General features: G+C 39.8%; 1 protein-coding gene across 3 annotated transcripts in view; it reads right to left on the bottom strand.

Annotated features, from left to right (window-relative positions):
• Positions 1-19,748, bottom strand: part of zranb2 (zinc finger, RAN-binding domain containing 2) — a 28,138-nt gene extending 8,390 nt beyond the window's left edge. The window contains exons 1-2 of one of the 3 annotated variants that reach the window (XM_062450507.1): positions 19,585-19,748; positions 9,000-9,052 (exon numbers count right to left, since the gene is read on the bottom strand). In XM_062450507.1, coding sequence (XP_062306491.1) covers positions 9,000-9,052; positions 19,585-19,649 — 118 coding nt within the window. In that variant the 5' untranslated portion in view covers positions 19,650-19,748. The remainder of the gene's footprint in view (positions 1-8,999; positions 9,053-19,584) is intronic. The other 2 variants (XM_062450506.1, XM_062450508.1) reach the window with 2 other exon arrangements.
• Between the last annotated feature and the right edge of the window lie 1,088 nt (positions 19,749-20,836).

Here is a 20,836-nt window from a genome sequence, read left to right as displayed (position 1 = left end):
TTTCTGCTCAGACTGGAATTGTAGCTTTTTTGCATCCACCTCTTTGTGCGTGACGAGTGCATTTTACCTTCCCTAGCGACAAAAAATCGTATCTAGCAACGAGCGACAAATCTAGCGACTTTACGTTACTTTGGCAATCTCCGTTTTCGTTGTTGAGCAGCAGAAAAATAACTAATTGTACGTCTGTTGTCATAGCAATGTGAAGTTTCCAGCACAGACCCGCTTACTAGAGCTAAATACGTACTGTTGGAGTGTAGCTGGCTAGTAATCTGTTGTCCTGGTCTAGCTAAAGCTCACGCTATGTTAGATAATATTCGCAAAACTGGATTTTAAAAATGATTACTTGCTAGTATTATTAACTACTGCTAATATTATCATACTAGTAGTAGTGGCTAGATACAGCGTCAGTTGACAACATTACATTAGCTTCTGTACCTACCTGGCCGCTGTATCTCTATCTAGCTTAACTTTACAGCGGTTAGTTTAGTTTGTTAGTAAAAGTAACTCTAAAAGCTAGCTACTATTAAGATAATATTAGAAGTAGGCCTAATCGTACTAGTAAATAGTAACCATAATTTTTTTATCCAGTTTTGCGAATGTAATCTCACATCTAATAGGTAGCTAGCATAGGGCTTTAGAGAGTACAATAGTAACACAGTACGTTGAAACACTCATAATCTTTAAAATATTCAGCTGAGAATGAGGCATACCACTGTTTTACTCTTGGATTTTGGGCTGTGGAAATGGGAAAATTGACTCCTCTCTAAACTCCGGCGGTACTTGCTATCGTAATTGTATGTTCCATATGGCATTTTGCGCCTTAACGACCGAAAGCTTGACGGATAGCTTGCGATAAGTCAATTGACCGATGAAGAGATACATTTTTTAAATCCTTGATGCTGTGCAAGGGTAGGCTAAAGGCCAAAGCTACAGCACAGGTTTGGAGTAAAGTGTTGTGTGATGTAGGGCTGTCCCCACTCAGTCGACTAGTCGATTTTCTGGTCGATATGCTCTTGGTCGACTAAGGTTTTTCTGATTCCCGCTTGTGTCACCATTGCAGAATTAAAGAAATGTTCTACAGAAATTGTAGATTATATTATTTAAGACAAATAAATCAACTCAAAAAATATAGATATTTAAAAGAAAATGTGCTATTGTTTTCCCTTTCCTTAATCTGTGCTTTGTTTTGTTTGTTTTTTTGCACACGGCACGAGCAAAATTGGCTGCCGAACTACAAACTCTGCCATAGCCTACTTTGTCGGTGTTATTAGGCAAAATGGCAAATAAATCTGTGGTATGGCAGCATTTAATTTACAGTACATTTACATTTAAAAAGTACCGGGTGACTCAAAAAACGTTGAATGCAAACTCTGCCAACAACGATTTATTTTTCATAGTTCGACGTTGAATATGATGTAGCCTACCACCTGAAAACCATAAGTTGGCCTACTTCGCTCATGCTAACATGCACTGGGTTGAAAAATGAATATGCCTATTATAAGAATCACATCCAAATCGAATGACATTATCTTCTCCGGCCAAGACAACACAATCTTTCTCTGTTGCACCGTTCCCCACTCGGCTTCTACGTAAGTTCGCATGCTGCACTTTTTCAGGCAGTGAATAGCGCGCTGATTTGCATGTTAAAAAAATATGTATGTATAAAACAATATTTTTTGTATTTTTTGTATTATATCGGCATTCGGTAACAACAGGACTGGTGACATGAGGCTTATTATTAGTAATGGCTTATAGCGGCTGAATCTGGAATGTCCAGCAGCCACATCGAGTCATATCGGGAAAATGTTTGTACATTTATGTTTGTTTAGTTGTCAATCTCCCTTCTTACATATGTATTTCTTTCATATTATCTCTTAAAACAGTGAGGTAAAACATCACACAAAATGGTTTGATGAAAAACATTGTGACATTTATAGAAAAAAAAGTTTCACATTTTGATCCGTCAATTTTCAGAAGTGCTAGTCGAGTCTTGGTCGACCAAAGAAAATCTTAGTCGGGGACAGCCCTAGTGTGATGTACTTTTAGGACATGAACATATACACAAGATCCACTATGGACATCCAGGATCATGATGGGCTTTAGATTTCTGGGTCTGTTGTCATGACAAGGCATGACTGGCTTTTATTGTCATTCAATCATATACTTACAGTACACAATGAAACAAAACAACGTTCTTCCAGGACCATGGCGCTACATAAAACATCACCTAGACAACTACAACAACTACATAGAACTAGAGAGGGTACAATTTCTGGGGAAATTGTAGGTTGTGCTTGCTTGCGTCGGTTGCAGAGTGGTCCAACTGTCCCCTAAAGTTTTTCCCTCTAGTGATATTTTCAAGCATTTAGCCTACTCATCTTGCATTAATTCACTAAGAACCCCCTTTGAAACAAGCTATTGTAACAGTTGTCACCGGCAGTATTTCAGATGGAATCACGATTCAAACAGTACCATCTGCTAACTCAAAATATGCCCCCAAAAACGTAAATAAGCTTGACATTTATTTAGGGGGAAATGGCTAATTCAAAAGAAGTTTGCTGGAAGCGATCATTGTCAGTAACAAAATGCGACAATTTGGCTTCAGTCTAGAGCCCTGCGTTGAGAAGCTGACCCCGGTAAATTGTGCTACGAGCAAGCTAGCTGCTGTTGCTAGCCAAACTTCACTGAGGGAATTGTCTTTTGGTCATCAACTTCATTGAAATACCTCCACCCATCGCTCCGCTTACTAGCCATTTTCCATTTATTTTTTTGGAGCGCCAAATGAAATGACAGGAGACTCGCAGCAGAACGCAGGGTCACGTATACTAGCCTACCGTTTTCATAATTTCTAACGACACAACTATTAGAATTCACGACACATGGAAAGCATATTTAATTTAACGTTTTTACATTAAAGTAAAAACTTTTTTATTTATTCAACTATGCTCATAAGTATTAGAAAACAGTATTCTAATACTAACTTATTTTAGGATATCCGATTAATCACGCCCATCCCTATATCGCATGTGCACGTAATCTACGTAAGAGCCCACATGATCACAACGTAGGCCTACGTACATCCCAAAGCAGACCCGTCAAAAAGGGGGTGCGTATGTTGGTACCAATGTCAAAAAGGGGTGGGTATGTTGACACCAACCAATTGGAAGGTGGTCTAAACGTCTTAAGACGTTCAAAACGGCCATGTTATGATGGCCATTTCTGTAGTCTTAAGATGACAAAATGTGTCGTCTGAATGAAAACGCTATATTACAGGTTTTGACACGTGGCTTTCCATATTCCACAGATGTCCCTTAGGACACGCGCACACACAGTATTAATGTGTATGTAATATGTTATTTTTTTCACTCTGGTCCTAGATTTCTTCATTTAGGAGCGCATGTACTGTAAAAGTTAGAGTAGAGCGCTGTTCATGAAGTGTAAAACACCGAAGTGTAAAACGGTTCTCTACCATTATCTAAACCTAATTAATAACCTCTTAACAATCCTGTCAAATTCTCCTAAAATGCCTAAACAAGGCATACCCAAAGTAAATTGAAAGCTGTTCTTGAACAATTTGGAGTACATGCATGGTGATGGTCTATTTTGAAAAGGTGACACTGAAGTTCTTTCAGAGTGACTGTGGCTAGCTAGTTACCTACCGTTAGCTTCACTTTGACATAAAAACTTAAATTCCTCCTAAACCGCGCACAGAACATTCATGGAGATACAAGCAACACAATAAGGATCAAAGGCAAACACACCCAATACATGCATGATTAGTCTCACATTCTTAGTGTTATACTACTCCCTATAGCAAACATTTATAATACACCAATCACGCAACATATCATGTTGCATCTTGCCGCACGCCAGAAACCTCAAATTAAACTAGAGGGTAACATTTCTGAGGAAATTGTGTGCTTGCATCCGTTGCAGATGGGTCAGTTTTATTACTAATAATTAATAAATGTTACAACAAATACTTCTACATATTTTAAATAATTATGCAAATGCATACTTATTAGCCTATTTATGAAGATTGCATAGATTAAAAAGCATACATTTGTTTCTGCTCATTTACACTTGAAAATACTAAGAGTGAAGAGTAGAATGAAACAGGGTTCTCTTATTTCCCTTAGTGCAAGAGGTAATGGTGATAGGCTCTCTGGCAGCCTCACATAGTTGAAACAGTTGCATCAAAAGACAGGCAGCTACTGACAGTAGTACTGTATTACCTCGATTTTGTGAAATTTGCTAAATAAACATTAGTTAGCTACACTATGTACCCTTTAAGCTAAATATCTATACCTTGTTTGGCCAATTTGGTCGATTGTGGTCAAACCTTTTTAGTTATGGAGAGGAGTATAGCCAGCTAGCGTGAGCCAGTTTTGTGGGAGGGGAACTTGTTTTTATTTTATTTATTTTTTATATATCTGCTGTTCTATATTGCCCACATAAGTGTTTCATATGTTCCAAGTTTTCCTGTATCTTGTAATAAAAGAGGTTGAAAATAAAGTCGTCTGATGAAGTATGGCGGACGGAGAAGATTTGTGTAAAGAATTGCTGCGTTAAATTGTGATAAAGGATGATTTGCCTTAAATAACCATACATATTTGTATATCATTAGAAAGCCCTATTTCAGTGTTTCCCACACATTTCCCACACTAATTTGTGGCAGTGTGCCACAGAATCAACACCGGCCGCCACGTATTGCGTTTCGTTAATCTTTTTTAAAATGTTGTTTACGCTATTTAAAACACGCAGCGTATTCGTTCAGCTGCATTTCCTTTCCCTGCTCTCCCTCCGTCTTTCGGTCACTCACGCGTCTCTCTCACATAGGCCTACAGACACACAGTCACAACATCAGCACACGTTAGCAACGATGCATAGATACGCCGTTCTAGACAGACAGCAATATCAGCGAGCCCTCAGCATTAGTACCATAGCTAAAAGTCTAGGAAAGTTGAGGTTACTTTTCGCTAGGTACCTCTGAACATGTCTTAATCTGCTAGACAAGTGGGTTCCTCTTTGTTCTTTTGGTGAGAAATCTCACGTGCCCTACTTACCAGCGTCATGGAGCCGACCAGCTAAATAGTTATTTAGCACCAGCTACCTGCATATACCTACAGCTGGCAGCTCCGTTTTTCTCCTAGATTCAGACCTAGCCCCGATAAATTGTAGAGCTAGCTAACTACTACACTTCTGTAGTAGTGCAGTAACTACTACACCCTGCAATTTCCCCAGAAATATTTTCAGGCTTCAACCAGTGCTGCTCAAGCAGAAAGACAGGGTCAGGGAGAGAAAGTGATAGATTCGTTAGGCATTGAAGAAAGAGCAGGAGAGGAGGACAGCATCCAACATGCTGCTGTGAGAAAGCCAGCTGAAGCAACAGGTGAGGTGGACAAACAGATGTAGAAACAGGCAGGTAAGAAAGCAGGTCTCAGGATAAGGGAACTAATTTCTATTCTGCCATTTCTGGCAGATAGGACTTGAATGGGGTGTGAATTTTGTATAGGGTGTTAAAAGTGTGTGTTTTGGGTTGGGTGTGTGATTCATTTTGGATTAATATTATTGAATATAATAAAGTTCTGTGTAACTAATTATTAACGAAGGAATTATTTTGCCCCCCCCCCCCCTCCCACCACAAATTGCTTTCTAATCTGTGGGAAAGACCATTTCTTCTCTTCAATATGGTATAAACAGTTCAGGTGTATGATTTAATATGAAATTTCCTGTAAATATTAATATATTCTAGCACCAAATAGAATTTTCTGAATTTTGGCTCAGTCAGGCAGGACTTCCCTCAAGTTTTTTTCCTTCTAGTGATATTTGTTTACATTCTCTCTATTGCATGAAACAAAATGATTCTAACAACGTTATCACTGGCAGTATCTTCACTGGAATCGCAATTCTAGTACCATCTGCAAACTGAAAATATGCCCCCAAAATTGATTTAAGGAAAACTGGCTAATATAACAAGTTTACTGGAAGCGATCATTGTCAGTAACATCCTTTTCTGAAGACTCGGGGCTCATCTGACCAGCTATCCGTGTTGTAAGAAGGTAAAAGCGCATTCAACTTCGTCAGCTTGTCTAATACTCTCTACATCAGCCTCTCTCAATCCTAGGCATTGATCCTGGTCCTTGGGCCTACTGTAGCCCTGCATGTTTTTAGATGTTTATCTGCTCCAAATGACTGGGTTGTCAAAACCAAAGTTGGAAGCAAGATACCACTAATAAGTGTGTCCTGCACACAATACAGGTAACTCAATCGTGACCAAGACAAACATTTTGACACAGAACGTCAATGTAGTGCAAAAATTGAGGGACGAGTTAGGGTGCATTTCTACCACGTTTCCTGCGATAACGCCAGCCTGGGCTGTATTTTGTGTCAGCTGTAGATGTATGCAGGGAGCAAAATGGTGTTCACTTCATTTATGTACTGAGCCAGACTTATGTACGTATTATTTTACTTACTGTAATATAATCATAAACCGTGCAACGATGCTGCTACAGATCAGAGGAAGAGCAACGCATGACACAAGTTTGAGTTTAAATACATTACTTACTGTACATGCCAGTCTTAAATTGGTTAAATGTATGATGTGCTTGTCGATCAGTCCCACACGACGGCATGATACTTGCGGGGCAACTGCGCAAACACAGTGATATACTAGCTAGATAACAAAGCTAAACTAGAGAGGGTACAATTTCTGGGGAAATTGTAGGGTGTGCTTGCTTGCGTCGGTTGCACAGGGGTCCGTTTTTTAATGACATTTTTACAACTAATTTCTGTATATTTTATATAAAAATGCATAGGGCCTAATTATTATTTATAAAGATTACATAGATTTAAAAGCATCTTTTTTTTGCTGCTCATTTACAACTCAAAATACGAGTTAAGTGTAGAATGAAATATGACGTCTTCTCATTTCCCCTGCAAGAGGCAGCCTCATAGCTGAATCAACAAATAAATTTGGCAGACCGGTGTAAAAATTGACCTAATCTCTATGACTTAAACGTCCTTTTAAGTTTTCCCTTCTCGTGATATTTTCAGGCATTTAGCCTACTCATATTGCATTCATTCATTAATAAAGAACCCCCTTTGAAGATTATTCTACGACGTTACCGGCAGTAGAAGATGGAATCGCAATTCAAACATTACCATCTGCTAACTGAAAAATGCACCCAAAAACGTAAATAAGCTTGACATTTATTTAGTGGAAAATCGCTCATTCATAAAAAGCTCACTGGTAGCGATCATTGTCAGTAACAACGCAAAATGCGATATAGCCCTGTGTGGAGAAGCTGCCCCGGTAAATTCTACGTAAATTATGTATTTGTGAGGAATGTTTATTTTAACGATTGAAAACAGATGCATCATAGACCACTGTAGTATGTGTTGCCCGGGCAACAGAGGCTAATGTCATGCTAATGCTTCAGTGAAATAGTAGACTACCGTTTCCGAAAGTAGATGTGGGCCTACTTCCTTAATAATATCAGCTAATATTGTACATTACATTTCACAATTGTGTTTCACATCACAAAGTAAAATGAGTAAATAGTTATCACCCTGGCCTCTTTGCTTGTGGCGTTTCTGCAGCTGCCTTGCAGTAAAGCTATAGTTAGCCTAGCTATCCCCCAAGTTAACAGATGCGAAACGAATGTTCTGCCAAAGGTAGTCACGCGTGTTTTCGTGACGTTAGTGACGTAGTGACGTTAGTAACGTCAGTGACTGTGGCTAGCAAATTAGCCACCGTTAGCTTCACTTTTCACCACAAAAACGCAATTTCTACTTAAACCATGCAACGGAACGTAAATAAAAATACAACCAACGCAATCGCTAACAAGACGAACCTTTTGACACCGCCGTTGTGTATGTAGTCCAAATATTGACTGATCCTTAGGGGGGCGAAAATAAACAATAATAAATAATATATATGTGAGAGAACAAAGGTTGTGCCCTTGCCGAAGGCAAAGCACACCCAATAAGTATTTAGCTGCTCGGCTCCATGACGCCGGTAAGTAGAGCTTGTGAGACTGCTAACCAAAAGAACGAAGGGGAGCCCACTGGTCTAGCAGATTAATACATATTAGATACCTAACGAAAAGTAGCCTCAACTTTCCTAGACTTTTAGCTATGGTAATAATTCTGAGAGCTCGCTGATATCGCTCTCAGTCTTACTAGTATGTTGTATCTATGGTTCGATGCTAACGTGTGCAGATGGCAAGCACACCCAATATATATGAGAGAATATAGGTTGTGCCTTGTCAAAGGCAAGCACACCCAATGAGGAGCATACATCTGTAACTAGACTGGAAAAACCTGAGTTGAGTTAACAGGCTGATAACCACCGTCATGACACCACTTATGCGCAAATAAGGTTGTTAGGCTTAGGCCGAATCCCAATTATCTGTCTTACCCCTACCCCTTACCCCTTCCCAATCCCCTTAGTTTAGCGCGTTCACGTAAGAGTAAGGGCTATCCTAATACTCGTTTTGATCGAGGGGTAGGGCTAAGGGGTAGGGGTACATACCCCTTAAAACCAAGTGTTTTCGGGAGCTTACTTGAAACCAAGGGGTATGTGAATACTGCGCAACCGGCAACAATGGCAGCCAGATAATCCAGAGTACCATAAATGCAGGGCTGACAACTTTTCAAAAAACCTTGGAGTTAGATTTGGTGGGGCCAACCAAAATGCTGCCCGTTTGATATCAGTGCATAACACTACTTGCTTGGAGACATCGATATACGTAACCAAGTGGTGTCTCGATTTAATAACATGAGAAAAAGCAATCCTGAATCATTTATCCCCTTTAATACGGCAATTTGTCAATAAATAAAAAAAAATCAAACAAATGGTCACAATTCTAGCTGAAGACAATTGTTTTTGGTAAACAGGTAAGGGTGTGCAGAGTTGCCATAAACTAACATGTCAGAATACACATAGCTAAAAAGCTACTCATGGAATCTCAAAGCTTAGTAAAGAAAGTACCTACCTCTGCCACATCTGTTGCAGCTTGTTCTTCTCGCAAAATTCACATTTCCACACCTAAAAAAAAAAGTTTTTACTGTAAACAAGAGAACAGCCAGGTTTGGGTGCAACTCATAACTTGGGTAGTATAACTTGGGTTTAAACAATACTACATTGATATTAAATATATTGTATCTGAATAAATAAATAAAAATCATAAATTAGCTAAACAATAATATTGCACTTTTCCCTGTAAAAATTCTCTTTTTGTTAAATAATTTATATTTGGAACTTTGACTTCCTTTTAGTCCAGCAGACAAGTCTTTGAGGCGGGGCTATCATTGATAATATATCTCTAATAATGCCAGGAGTCTCTGTCTGTCTGTCAGTCAGTGTATTTTTCAGAATGGGATTGTAGTAGGGGTGGAACAGTACATGTATTCGTACCGAACCGTACGGTACGGGCGTCACGGTTCGGTGCATGAAATTACACGGAGAATACACGGTATAAAAATAAAAAATTAATTAATGTAATGCGGAACTACTGTTAGATACTCGTGTTCTTTCGGGACATCTAATCTGTAGCTCTGAAGCTCTGATTGGCCCGCCGTGAGTCAGAGATAGGCTAGCTAGCAGCACTAAGGACGAGTATGGCGAATGGTGGCGACCCACGAGAGATAGAGGACCCGCCGGCCTTTTTAAGATTGCAAGTTTGGGAAAACTTCGGTTTCCCATTCAGTTACAGTAGTACAGGCGAGACAGTGGTGGATATGATGAGCACTGTGTGTCAACGTTTTTCAGCAGTTGTGAGCAGTGACGTGCAGTCTGGGTAGGCAAGGTATAGGCACTGCCTACCCTGCCAAAATTCAAACTTAAACATTTTTATTAAATCATTTTATTTAATAAATTTGTATTTTTACTGTTTATTCTTGTGATTTATATATTACATATACATATATATTATATACTGACGCAATCGGAATTTACATGTCATCTTCAATGCGCCGTATTCACTCGTAGAGGAACCTGGTTTGTTTTGCTTTTCCCTCCGTTGTACCAAACCGTGATGTCTGAACCGCGGTATGAACCGAACCGTGACTTTAGTGTACCGTTCCACCCCTACAGTATTCACATACGCCTTGGTTTCAAGTAAGCTCCCGAAAACACTTGGTTTTAAGGGGTGTATACCCCTTTGTCTTGGCCCTACCCCTCGATCAAAAAGAGTATTGGGACACAACTTACTCTCACGGGAACGCACAAAACTAAGGGCTAGGGGTAAGGGGTAGGGGTAAGACAGGGTATTGGGATTTGGCTTAAGTCCCTAATGTTGACAACGTCTGGCTCCGCCCCTGCCTATCACCACAAATGGAATCAAATTCTGTGGGAAACAATGAGAACCTTCCATCCGATACAAGCAACGCTTTCGGGACCAAGATGAACATTTTGATACAGACATTGTCCATGTAGTGCAAACATTTTTTTTTGTTTTAAAAAGGTCCTATGACATGAAAATGTCACTTTAGGAGGTGATTTAATATTAATATTAGTTCCCCTAGCCTGCCTTTGGTCCCCCAGTGGCTAGAAATGTTGATCGGTGTAAACCAAGCCCTGGATATTCTTCTCCGCCTCTTATGTCGTCATACGAGGAAAGGTTACCTCCCCTTTCTCTGCTTTGCCCGCCCAGAGAATCTGGGCCGCCAATGAGAAAATGAACTACAACCGTGCGAGTGCGATATTGGTTTTTCCACGAGACACATTAGTGTTTCCCACACAGACTAATTTGTGGCAGTGCGCCACAGAATCAACACCGGCTGCCACTTATTGCGTTTCGTTATTATTTTTAAAATGTTATTTACGCTATTTAAAACACGCAGCGTATTCCTTCAGCTGCATTTCCTTTCCCTTCTCTCCCTCCGTCTCTCGGTCACTCACGCGTCTCTGTATTCAGACAGTCACAACGTCAGCACACGTTAGCAACGACGCATAGATACGCCGTTCTAGACAGACAGCGATATCAGCGAGCCCTCAGCCTTAGTACCATAGCTAAAAGTCTAGGAAAGTAGATGTTCATAGGTACCTAGCGAAAAGTAACATGTCTTAATCTGCTAGAAGAGTGGGTTCCTCTTTGTTCTTTTGGTGAGCAATCTCACGTGCCCTACTTACTGGCGTCATGGAACCGACCAGCTAAATAGTTATTTAGCACTAGCGTTGCTACCATACCTACAGCTGGCAGCTCCGTTTTTCTCCTCGAATCAGACCTAGCCCCGGTAAATTGTAGAGCTAGCTAACTACTACACTTCTGTAGTAGTGCCAGTGTTTCCCACACATAGACTAATTCGTGGCGGTGCGCCACAGAATCAACACCGGCCGCCACATATTGTGTTTTGTCCCCCCCAAAAATTACACTATTTAGGTAAAAACACGCAGCGTATTCGTTCAGCTGCATTTCCTTTCCCTGCTCTCCCTCCGTCACATAAGCACAATCACAACGTCAGCACACGTTAGCAACGATGCATACCTACGCCGTTCTAGTAAGACCGACAGCTATATCAGCGAGCCTTCAGCATTAGTGCCGTAGCTAAGGTCAAGGAAAGTTGAGGCTACTTTTCGCTAGGTACCTACGGACATAATCGAAGGTTCACCTTCGTTCTTTTGGTGAGAAGTCTCAGGAGCTAGCTACTTACCCGGCGTCATGGAGCCGACCAGTTAAATAGTTATTTAGCACTAGCGTCGCTACCTGCATATGCAGAAATTATTTGTTTGTTGTTGTTGATTTTGTGAATTATTTCGACCCTCCCCCTCCCCCCCCCGCCACAAATAGCTTTCTAATCTGTGGGAAACACTGAGTGCAGTAACTACTACGCCCCACAATTTCCGCAGAATTATTTTCAGGCTTCAACCAGTGCTGCTCAAGCAGAAAGACAGGGTCAGGGAGAGAAAGTGATAGATTTGTTAGGCATTGAAGAAAGAGCAGGAGAGGAGGACAGCATCCAACATGCTGCTGTGAGAGAGCCAGCTGAAGCAACAGGTGAGGGTGGACAAACAGATGTAGAAACAGGCAGGTAAGAAAGCAGGTCTCAGGATAAGGGAACTCATTTCTATTCTTCCGTTTCTGGCAGATAGGACTGAATGGGATGTGAATTTTGTATAGGGGTGTTAAATGTGTGTATTTTGGGTTGGGCGTGTGATTCTTTTTTGATTAATATTATTTAATATAATAAAGTTCTGTGTAACAAATTATTAACAAAGGAATTATTTAGAACTTCAGTAGTCGGTGCCAATACCAGTAAAATAACAATTCACAATTTCGATACCACGGTCTTTGGTATCTTGAAAAGATACCAAAGAAGTTCCACTTCTTCGTGCCTTACTTCTGAATGTAAGTACTGGAACACTCTGAAGCGTATACTGCCCCCATAAGTTCCGGAAGAGGCGCAGCACCGATGCTGCTAACACTGGCATCGTCGCTAATGGTGCTTCAAAAAATGGGCATCGTCTGTGTTTTGTCATTTTAGAACCGGAGGGTCATTTCCGTCATCCACATATTTTTTTAAGTTTTGGAACTTGATACAATTTGTCACTGAAAACTATGTCCTACGGTGTGACGCCATATCCTGATATAACAACGGGCAATTCCACAGACAACTTTATTTAGTTGAAGGACCCGAAACAAGGACATGTTACTGAAGACCCCTATACAGCTTAACATGTTCACATCAAAAGTTTTTATCTCAGAATTATTCATGTGACTTTTTATGTCACACTGAAAGTGTTAAGTTTAGCTGTCCTTTGGTGTGATACCCAGTGTTTCCGCTATGTTGATTTTTCCGTGGCGGCCCGCCACGGCAAAATTTCTGCCGCCACGGTATCAGAAATAGGACTGTACAAAATTTTAGGCCGTCTATCAGCAGTGATTGTTAGAAAGCGTATCGGAGGATTGCACGGACACGCGCTTCACAGCGCAGTTGAGATTGCGTGTGTGCGTCCTTGAGAACTGTAAGTCGTTTAACTTATGTTGTCAGTTAATTTAAGGCAGTTATTGTATTATAGTTCTTGCTAATTTAAATTAAGTTAACTGGTGATTTTCGTTGTTTGTAGGCTATTCTTCCCCTGCTAGCGAAATTGCACATGTCGATTCGATAGCGATTGCTGCATTATTATGCTGAAGTAGTTTTAATTAATAAATAGTGGGTATATTGTTATTATTAGCTACAGAATGCTTAGCTTATCAAGATCAAATGAAGCAGACAGCGTACATGCTTCCGAGTGGCCCCTTAATCGATAGGCTACTGACCATTTACAATAACGTCAATTATTAATTGGCAGCATTGGCATTTAGAACATACTTTATGACTGTAAGTAGCCTAACTTTATTTCTTTGGGGGAAATAGGACAAAAATATGTGCAATATTACATTAGCTATTAGACTATTACATTAACCTGCTCCGAAATATAGGCTCAGCACTTTGTTTCGGCCGTGGGGGGGGGGGGTGTCGGACAGACCTGCCCCCACTGCAAAAAAAAATCTTAGAGGAAACACTGGATACCCCTAAAGTATATATTATTAAGTAAATAATTCCATAATTATGGAAATGCATGCAAATATGTCTTGCTAGTTGCTCGTGACAGGTTAGTGAGGAATAGCATGATCATTAAAGGTTGTGGCGGTAAATTGTGCAAAGTTAGCTATTTTTGCTTCGATTCCAAACAATTCAAACCATAATATCTCACCCCCTTCCTTCAAAGCCATTCCCACAAAACACATGAACGCACTGCCTGACTAAAGAACTGCAGGGAGAGAGAGAGCGAGGGAGCTTTTGAGAGAGCAGAATCTTTTTTTCCACAAATTACCCCATGTCGCATTCACATGTAAGAACACACACAACAATGGTCTCCCCCATGTCTGTCTGTGCTCCCGTCGAGGGATTTCACTCGTTGCTCCCTGCTTCATTATCAAGGCAGGTAGCCTTCCCCATGTATACAGTACATCCAATCCGCCAAAGTCCAACCGAGTGTCTTGACTGAACTATCATAATGAACATAAACATGGCAATTATTAGTTCTCACTACTTTCAAGCTAACAGTTGGTATTAGTATTGAGTAATTCTATAGGTTAATAGTTTTAACCTGTTACTGGTAAGCTATAAACAGCTGGCTGCGGTAACGTTACCGTGGAAAAGCAACACCAGTGACTGATTTTACTTCCTGCCAATTAATATTTATTTTTGGTGGTAGCCTTTTCAACTATGTCTGATTTCTTTTTCGTCTTTTAACTGAAAATTCAGGAACTGCTGTTTCTCAGCCATTGCCTCTAGCTCAGTTGTATACCTCTGCCTAGCCTGATATCGTATATCGTAATAAAGATATCGTAACATTAATTCATTTTCAATAATATTGATAATGTCGATAGAGAATAATTAGGAACAGCAGTCCATTTAATTTCTATGATGCAGCAGGAAGTTGCGGAGAAATGGTAGACTACGCTCACTAAAATATACTGAGCACCTTAAGTGGAGTAGTTAATGTTAACCACGGAAAATGAGTCTTATTGCCGAAAACAGTGGCAGTGATAGCCATGGCGAGGGAGCAACTTCCAATGAAAAGATTATTGATAAAAAGGGTTTGTCTTCTTCAGTTATTTGGAAGTGGTTTGGCTTTTTGTAATCCGACAAAGAGCAGAGCAATATTCGGTTCAAATTGTGTAGTAAACAAACAGTTGGTAATACGACGGTAATATGACAAACCTTTTTTACCACCTGAAGCAAAATCACTCGTTGGAACATGCATAAAGTGTGAGTTTGCGCCAAGGTATTGATAAAAAGCAAGTTTTTAAAAAGCTTACTTGACCCCAGGTACGTGCTCCCTGGCCGCGAACATTTCTCTCACACCGCGCTGCCTAAAATTTATGCCGAGTGTAGGGAAAAAGTTGAGGAAAGAGACTTATTTTGCTACTACTACAGATCTGTGGTCTATCGTCTTAATTATCGTTATCGAATGGAAATATAAACATCTATATTGATAATTTTTTACCCATATTGCCCAGCCCGATCCCAAAAACACAATTTAATAAAATTAAGAATGATTTGATGATTAAAGTTCATTTTGTTGTTAATTTTTTGTTTTCTAAAAACATTGTGTACATGATACTGTTTGTATTGTTAATACAAATTACATATTTATAGACATAGTTATGTCATAACTCATTTCCTCTAATGCAATAACTAGAATTTGTCCTTTGGTGTGACATGATGTCCTATGGTGTGACACAAAAGGTGTTTTATCTCAGAATATCAAAAAAATAAACTGTTGAGTGTTGCATTATGTGAGATACAATTCAACTCATCTTTTTAAACAGTTTTGTAAGGATGACAGAAAAGTTTGACTTGTATTTATTGGAAAAGTCAATCAAGTTATGGGGGGGAATTGTGTTATTCATAATTTTGCATAACAATTTTGCACAACTATATGAAAACAAGTCTGTGACAATGAAGATAAATCTGTCATGCTATTTGTATATTATTTAAGACTTTTCTGTGAAGGAATTTAAAACGTTACTGACTCCTCAAATAGCAGATTTCACACTACATAAATACATGACTTTTGTCTTCCCATACGGTGTGAGAATCAAAAAAATTCTGTCACACCAAATGACGTTTCAACGGTGGCCGAGACGTGTCCGTGCAAAAGCCACAACACAACGGAAGTGAGCTGCAAAGGAAGTCAATGAAACAAAAGGTGGTTTTGCTGGCGGGAATATTGGCTGCATTGAATGTGGAAACTTTGTCCCTTTAAATAGCCTAAGTACAGCTTTCTACCCTAGCTACAGGTTCTTGCAGGTTTCAGCAAGTCAAATTTAAGACCTTTTTAAGACATTTTAAAGATCCTGTAAAGTAAATTCCATGTTTTGCTTCTAAGTACATTATATACGTGTGAAATGAGTTCCTGAAAGTATGTGCAAAGCGCTAAAACTTTGTCGCACTGAAATGTGGAGTTAGACCGAAGAACAGTTTCTCTTCCGTTTTCAGATCAGGTTTTAATGGGCGGAGCCAAAAAATGCCCCATCTACGTCATTTCGCCCCATCTACGTCAGATCACTGAATGGCTCCTCCTGCTGTACTGTTATTGTAGCTTACATCAGCTAGCTTCATGATGTCTCCCACCACCCGCAACTGCATCTTCCCTGGATGCAAGAACTCCAGCTGCGCTGCAACGCCATTTAAGTTCCCTGTTGATAATGAAAGGAAAAATAGGTGGATAGATTTTGTGAAGACCCACGCTCATGGAAAGCTTCGGATAAACTCCAACAGCCGCCTCTGCGCCACTGACCATTTCACGGCGGACAGTTTTAACATGGACCAGATACAGACGGGGTTCACCAACACACGGCTTCTCTTGCAGCGCGGAAACCTTACCGAGCATCGCGCCGCTGGCTGTTCATCCTCCGATCGCACCTGGACCATCCACTGCCGCCAGCAGTTCATCACTCAGTTCTGTGTGCTTGTTATAATTATAATAGATAACTTTTCCAGAGGTATCTCTGCTATAATTAGTGCAAACCGCTAACTTGATATTAGGCTACTCGGTGTAGAATGATGGTATTTTGGTGAAACAGTAACCTCTTTTTGAAAAAAATGCATTTGTGAATCTAAGCGCGTCAGGAAAGTTCCAAAAATCCACACACACAAATGCAGGGATTTGTAACTTGTGTTCTCCGATTTGTAACTCGTGTTCTCCGTCTCCGATTTGTAACTCGTGTTCTCCGATTTGTAACTCGTGTTCTCCGATTTGTAACTCGTGTTCTCCGATTTGTAACTTGTGTTCGTCAAGTTGCAAACAAATGTAATGGGGTCATTTATTTGTGAATCGCGTTACATTTATTTGTGAATCATGAAATACATTTGTGAATCTTGTTACGTTTGTTTGTTTGAATTATGAAACTAATCTAACTCCATAGAAATCGCTGTGATCTAGCCATGTCTCGTTGAAAGTACACTTTCCCATTTTCCACACGTAGCCGAACTTTAACAAACTCTGAGGAAGCGCAGACATATTTCGCAGGCAGGTATTGCATTTATAACAGGATTTGTAGTTTTATCACAGTGTACATACCAACACCAATATCCCCCAGAAAGAACTACAACACACCGAACCAACCTTCTGAAGGCAGCGTTCTGCTGGTTTCGTTTGTAGAGCTCCGCTTTGTAGGCTGCGACTCAATACTTTTTTGCTACTTTGTCATAACTTTCTGCGGCCAGCGGTTTTGGAAATGAACGAGGGTAAAACCTTTTTTAGACCTGACTAAATGAAATTGAAGACCTCGGATGAAAATATGGCCGTTTTAAGGCCTTAAATTTAAAGTTCCGAATTTTAGACTTTTTAAGACCCCGCGGGAACCCTGTAGCTAGCAATGACATTGTTATGATTGAACAAAGATGCTCATTTGTGACAATGTCTTTGTATTTTCATATGCATGTACACTAACATTTGGCTATTATGAATTTAAAAATATCTTTGATAATTTGTTGTTAAACTTTTATCAAAAGTATCACCTTCAGGCAGATTTGAACCAGAAACCTCTTGCTTTATAGTACAGTACTAACCACTTCGCTATCTCTCATCTTGTTAAAACTTTTAATATTGGCAAGAGTCAACAAATAACCTCATAAATAAAAAATAAAAATGTAAGGAGTAACATTGTTACTGTGCTTCAAGCTTTGTGTCAACATTTTGGGGAAGGCCCTTTTCTGATTTTGCATGACTGTGGCCCAGTGCACAAAGCAAGGTTCATAAAGGCATGGTTCCAACCAGGCATGGTTCCACACCAAACTCATCCAAGGATGAGTTTGGTGTGGAAAAACTTGACTGGCCCACAGAGCCCTGGCCTCAACCCTTTTGAACACCTTTGGTATTAATAAAAACGGCGATTGTGAACCAGGCCCTTTCATCCATCCGTCTGACCTCACAAATGCTCTTCAGGGTGAATAAGCAAATATTCCCACAGAGCAAGCCTTTCCAGAAGAGTGGAAGCTGTTATAGGTGCAACTCCATATAAATACCTATGGATTTAGAATGGGATGTCATAAAAGCTCATGTATGTGTTTTTTTGTTGTTGTTTTTTACTGTTGAACTGTTCTACAGGTACACTTGCACTTTTGAGTTTCATGTTGTTTAATTGTAACTTGTTTAACTGCATGCTCTTATGGTTCTTCCCTTTGGCACTTATTTGGTTTTCACAATGTATGCTTCATGTTTTGGCTGCTCGCAATGTTTGGGCTATCTCGTTTTTATGATCAGTGACCTATGCACTTTTGTAAAGCTCTCTCTTGGAAGTCGCTTTGGATAAAAGTGTCTGCTAAATGCATAAATGTGTAATGTGTAGATGTCCTACTACTTATTTTAATTTTAAATGTCTCTGCAATATCGGTATCGTCCACAAAAATGTATTGGGCAGATGATTTGTTATACAGTCAAGTGGAAAATTGTCCTTGGAAACTGGAAAACAGCAGACACTTGACAAACATACTGGGCAGGTGACTGGATGAACCTTCGTTCTATCACTGCCTAACTTGAATAATACTCGTTGCTGCCAGTAGTTCCTCATAGGACACTGATTGGTACAAACTATTGCCGTTCAGTCAATACGAAAGAAAAAAAATTGAAACGCATATTCTCAAAGCACTCTGTGTAGAAGAGGAAGCTGGACAAGTGTCTACATGCAGACTTTCCCACCACATTTCTTGCTGGTAGTGCTAGTTACCAAGCAAAGAAATGGAGGTGCTTCTGAAAATTCCGGTGACATCGCGAGAAACAGCGTTCTATGCTGCACCGCTGCACTCTGGCCCAAAAAGGACTTTCTACACAGTATGTTTGCTATTATTGCAATTTTCGGTTATTTAAGTTATAATATATGTATTTTAATTCCAACATAAACAATAAAGTAATTCGCTAGCCACAACCACATTGTTGCGAATGAGACTAACAATTTGTCACGTTTTCGTTTAGGACAGTGCTAGGCTAACTAGCTTGGCTCTTGCTTATATTGATTATGTCGAAATTAGCTTGACTAACTAGCTAGCGTAAATAGAAAGCTCACTTAGAAGGGGTGGCTATCTTGCAATCTAGCGAAGTTTACTGGTTAATTGGCAAGTAGTAATGTAAATTGAATTGGAATCGGCCTGGAAAATAATATGCCCCATAATCTGTACATACAAACAGGCCCCGCAGATGATGTGTTAGCCAGCTAGTCTACTACAGTCGTCTAGCTAGACAGCTAACATGCTTCTTTTAGGCTATTATAACCATATCGCTTCCTCAGCTTCGGCACGGTGTGACTGATATATGACGATTACTTGAAATAGTTTAAAATCTAGGTACTGTGATAAGCAAACCACATTTTAAGGATGGCTACTTGGCCAAGTTACTGCATACAACGGAATAAAACAATTTAGAGCCATCATCGTAGTAATATTCTACTACTGTAGTGGAACTGTAGCTCGCCATGTCATAAAAGAAGCGTTAGCTCTAGCTACCTGACTCGCTTCCAAAGAGATGGGTCGACTAGCTAGCTAGATATTTGACCCCCTCAGAATCCCGGATTGTTAGTAGCTTACTTTTTGTCTGGACAAATCCAGTCCCCGTCGCTCACGCGGAAACTCTTTCCCGACTTCGTCTCCATGTTTATTGACTATCTAACAAGCTAAAGGCTCACACTGTAAATCCTTCCAGACAGTCAGACAGCTGAACAGAAATTCTGGTGATCAAGGTTGCCAACTATCGCGAGACAAATAAGCGACCGCAGCTTCAGAAACAAGCCATTTTATGAAAAAAGGTCGGATAAATTGCAGCAGAAACAAACTCAACTGATTTTGTATCCTCAATATGTCCTGAGTAAGGAAAAAAAAAACGAAGAATCCCATTAGGGGAAAGTTTCGAAAAATACCCAAATATAGCCTATTCATTCTTTTTCTCACGTGAATAGGGTAAAAATATAGACCTTTAGATATCACCATGAAAATTACTGAGTTGATTACTTACATCAAGACAAAAAAAATGTATCACAAGTTTTTTGAAATTGTTTGATAACATGGGCAAACGGTGCATAATCTAATTAATTATGTGCTAATTTTCATAAATACCACAACAGATCTAAACGTTGGGTATAGCCAGGTGAAAATGTCTTATGGTGACATTTGTTTGCCTCTATAATTATTTACTGTAAGATGTCAACAAGATTCTACAAGACATTTTCACCTGGCTATACCAAACGTTTAGATCTGTTGTGGTATATTATGAAAATTAGCACATACCTAATTAGATTATGCACCGTTTGCCTGTGTTAAAGATCCTGTAAAGTGGACCTGGAAACGAGTTTTTAGTTCGCCACACCACAGAATAATGTGTTATTAACTACCCATCCAAATTCGAATGAAAAAATAACACCGACAAGTATGTTAAATTAGGGTTTGAAATCGTGAAAAAATCAGCTGTCTTCTCTGTTTGGGACTGGGGGGGCGTGTTGCCTGAAGGAGCTGAAGCTCCGCCCCTCGCTGCCTAGTGCCTACCTCCGACCCAGATAATGGACGCTATGTAAGCCGAACAAAACCATATAGAATTATAATTTATTTGTTCAATGAGTGAAACATACAGATGCATATAAATGAAATGTTCCCCTGAGCTGTAACAGTAAAAATGGACACCAGAGACAGCAGACAGTGAGCTCTCCAAATAGGCTACTTCTAACACATTAGCTACCATTTCACCAAAATACCATCATTCTACACCGAGTAGCCTAATATCAATTTAGCGGTTTGCACCATAGCGCGTCTTTTGCAAAACGTTTTCTCAGATAGGCTACCGATAGCT

This window comes from Osmerus eperlanus, chromosome 24, assembly GCF_963692335.1.
Source record: "Osmerus eperlanus chromosome 24, fOsmEpe2.1, whole genome shotgun sequence".
NCBI classification, from domain to species: Eukaryota; Metazoa; Chordata; class Actinopteri; order Osmeriformes; family Osmeridae; genus Osmerus; species Osmerus eperlanus.
Note: the sequence above shows the minus strand (reverse complement) of the source record. Positions and strands in the feature narration are given on the sequence as shown.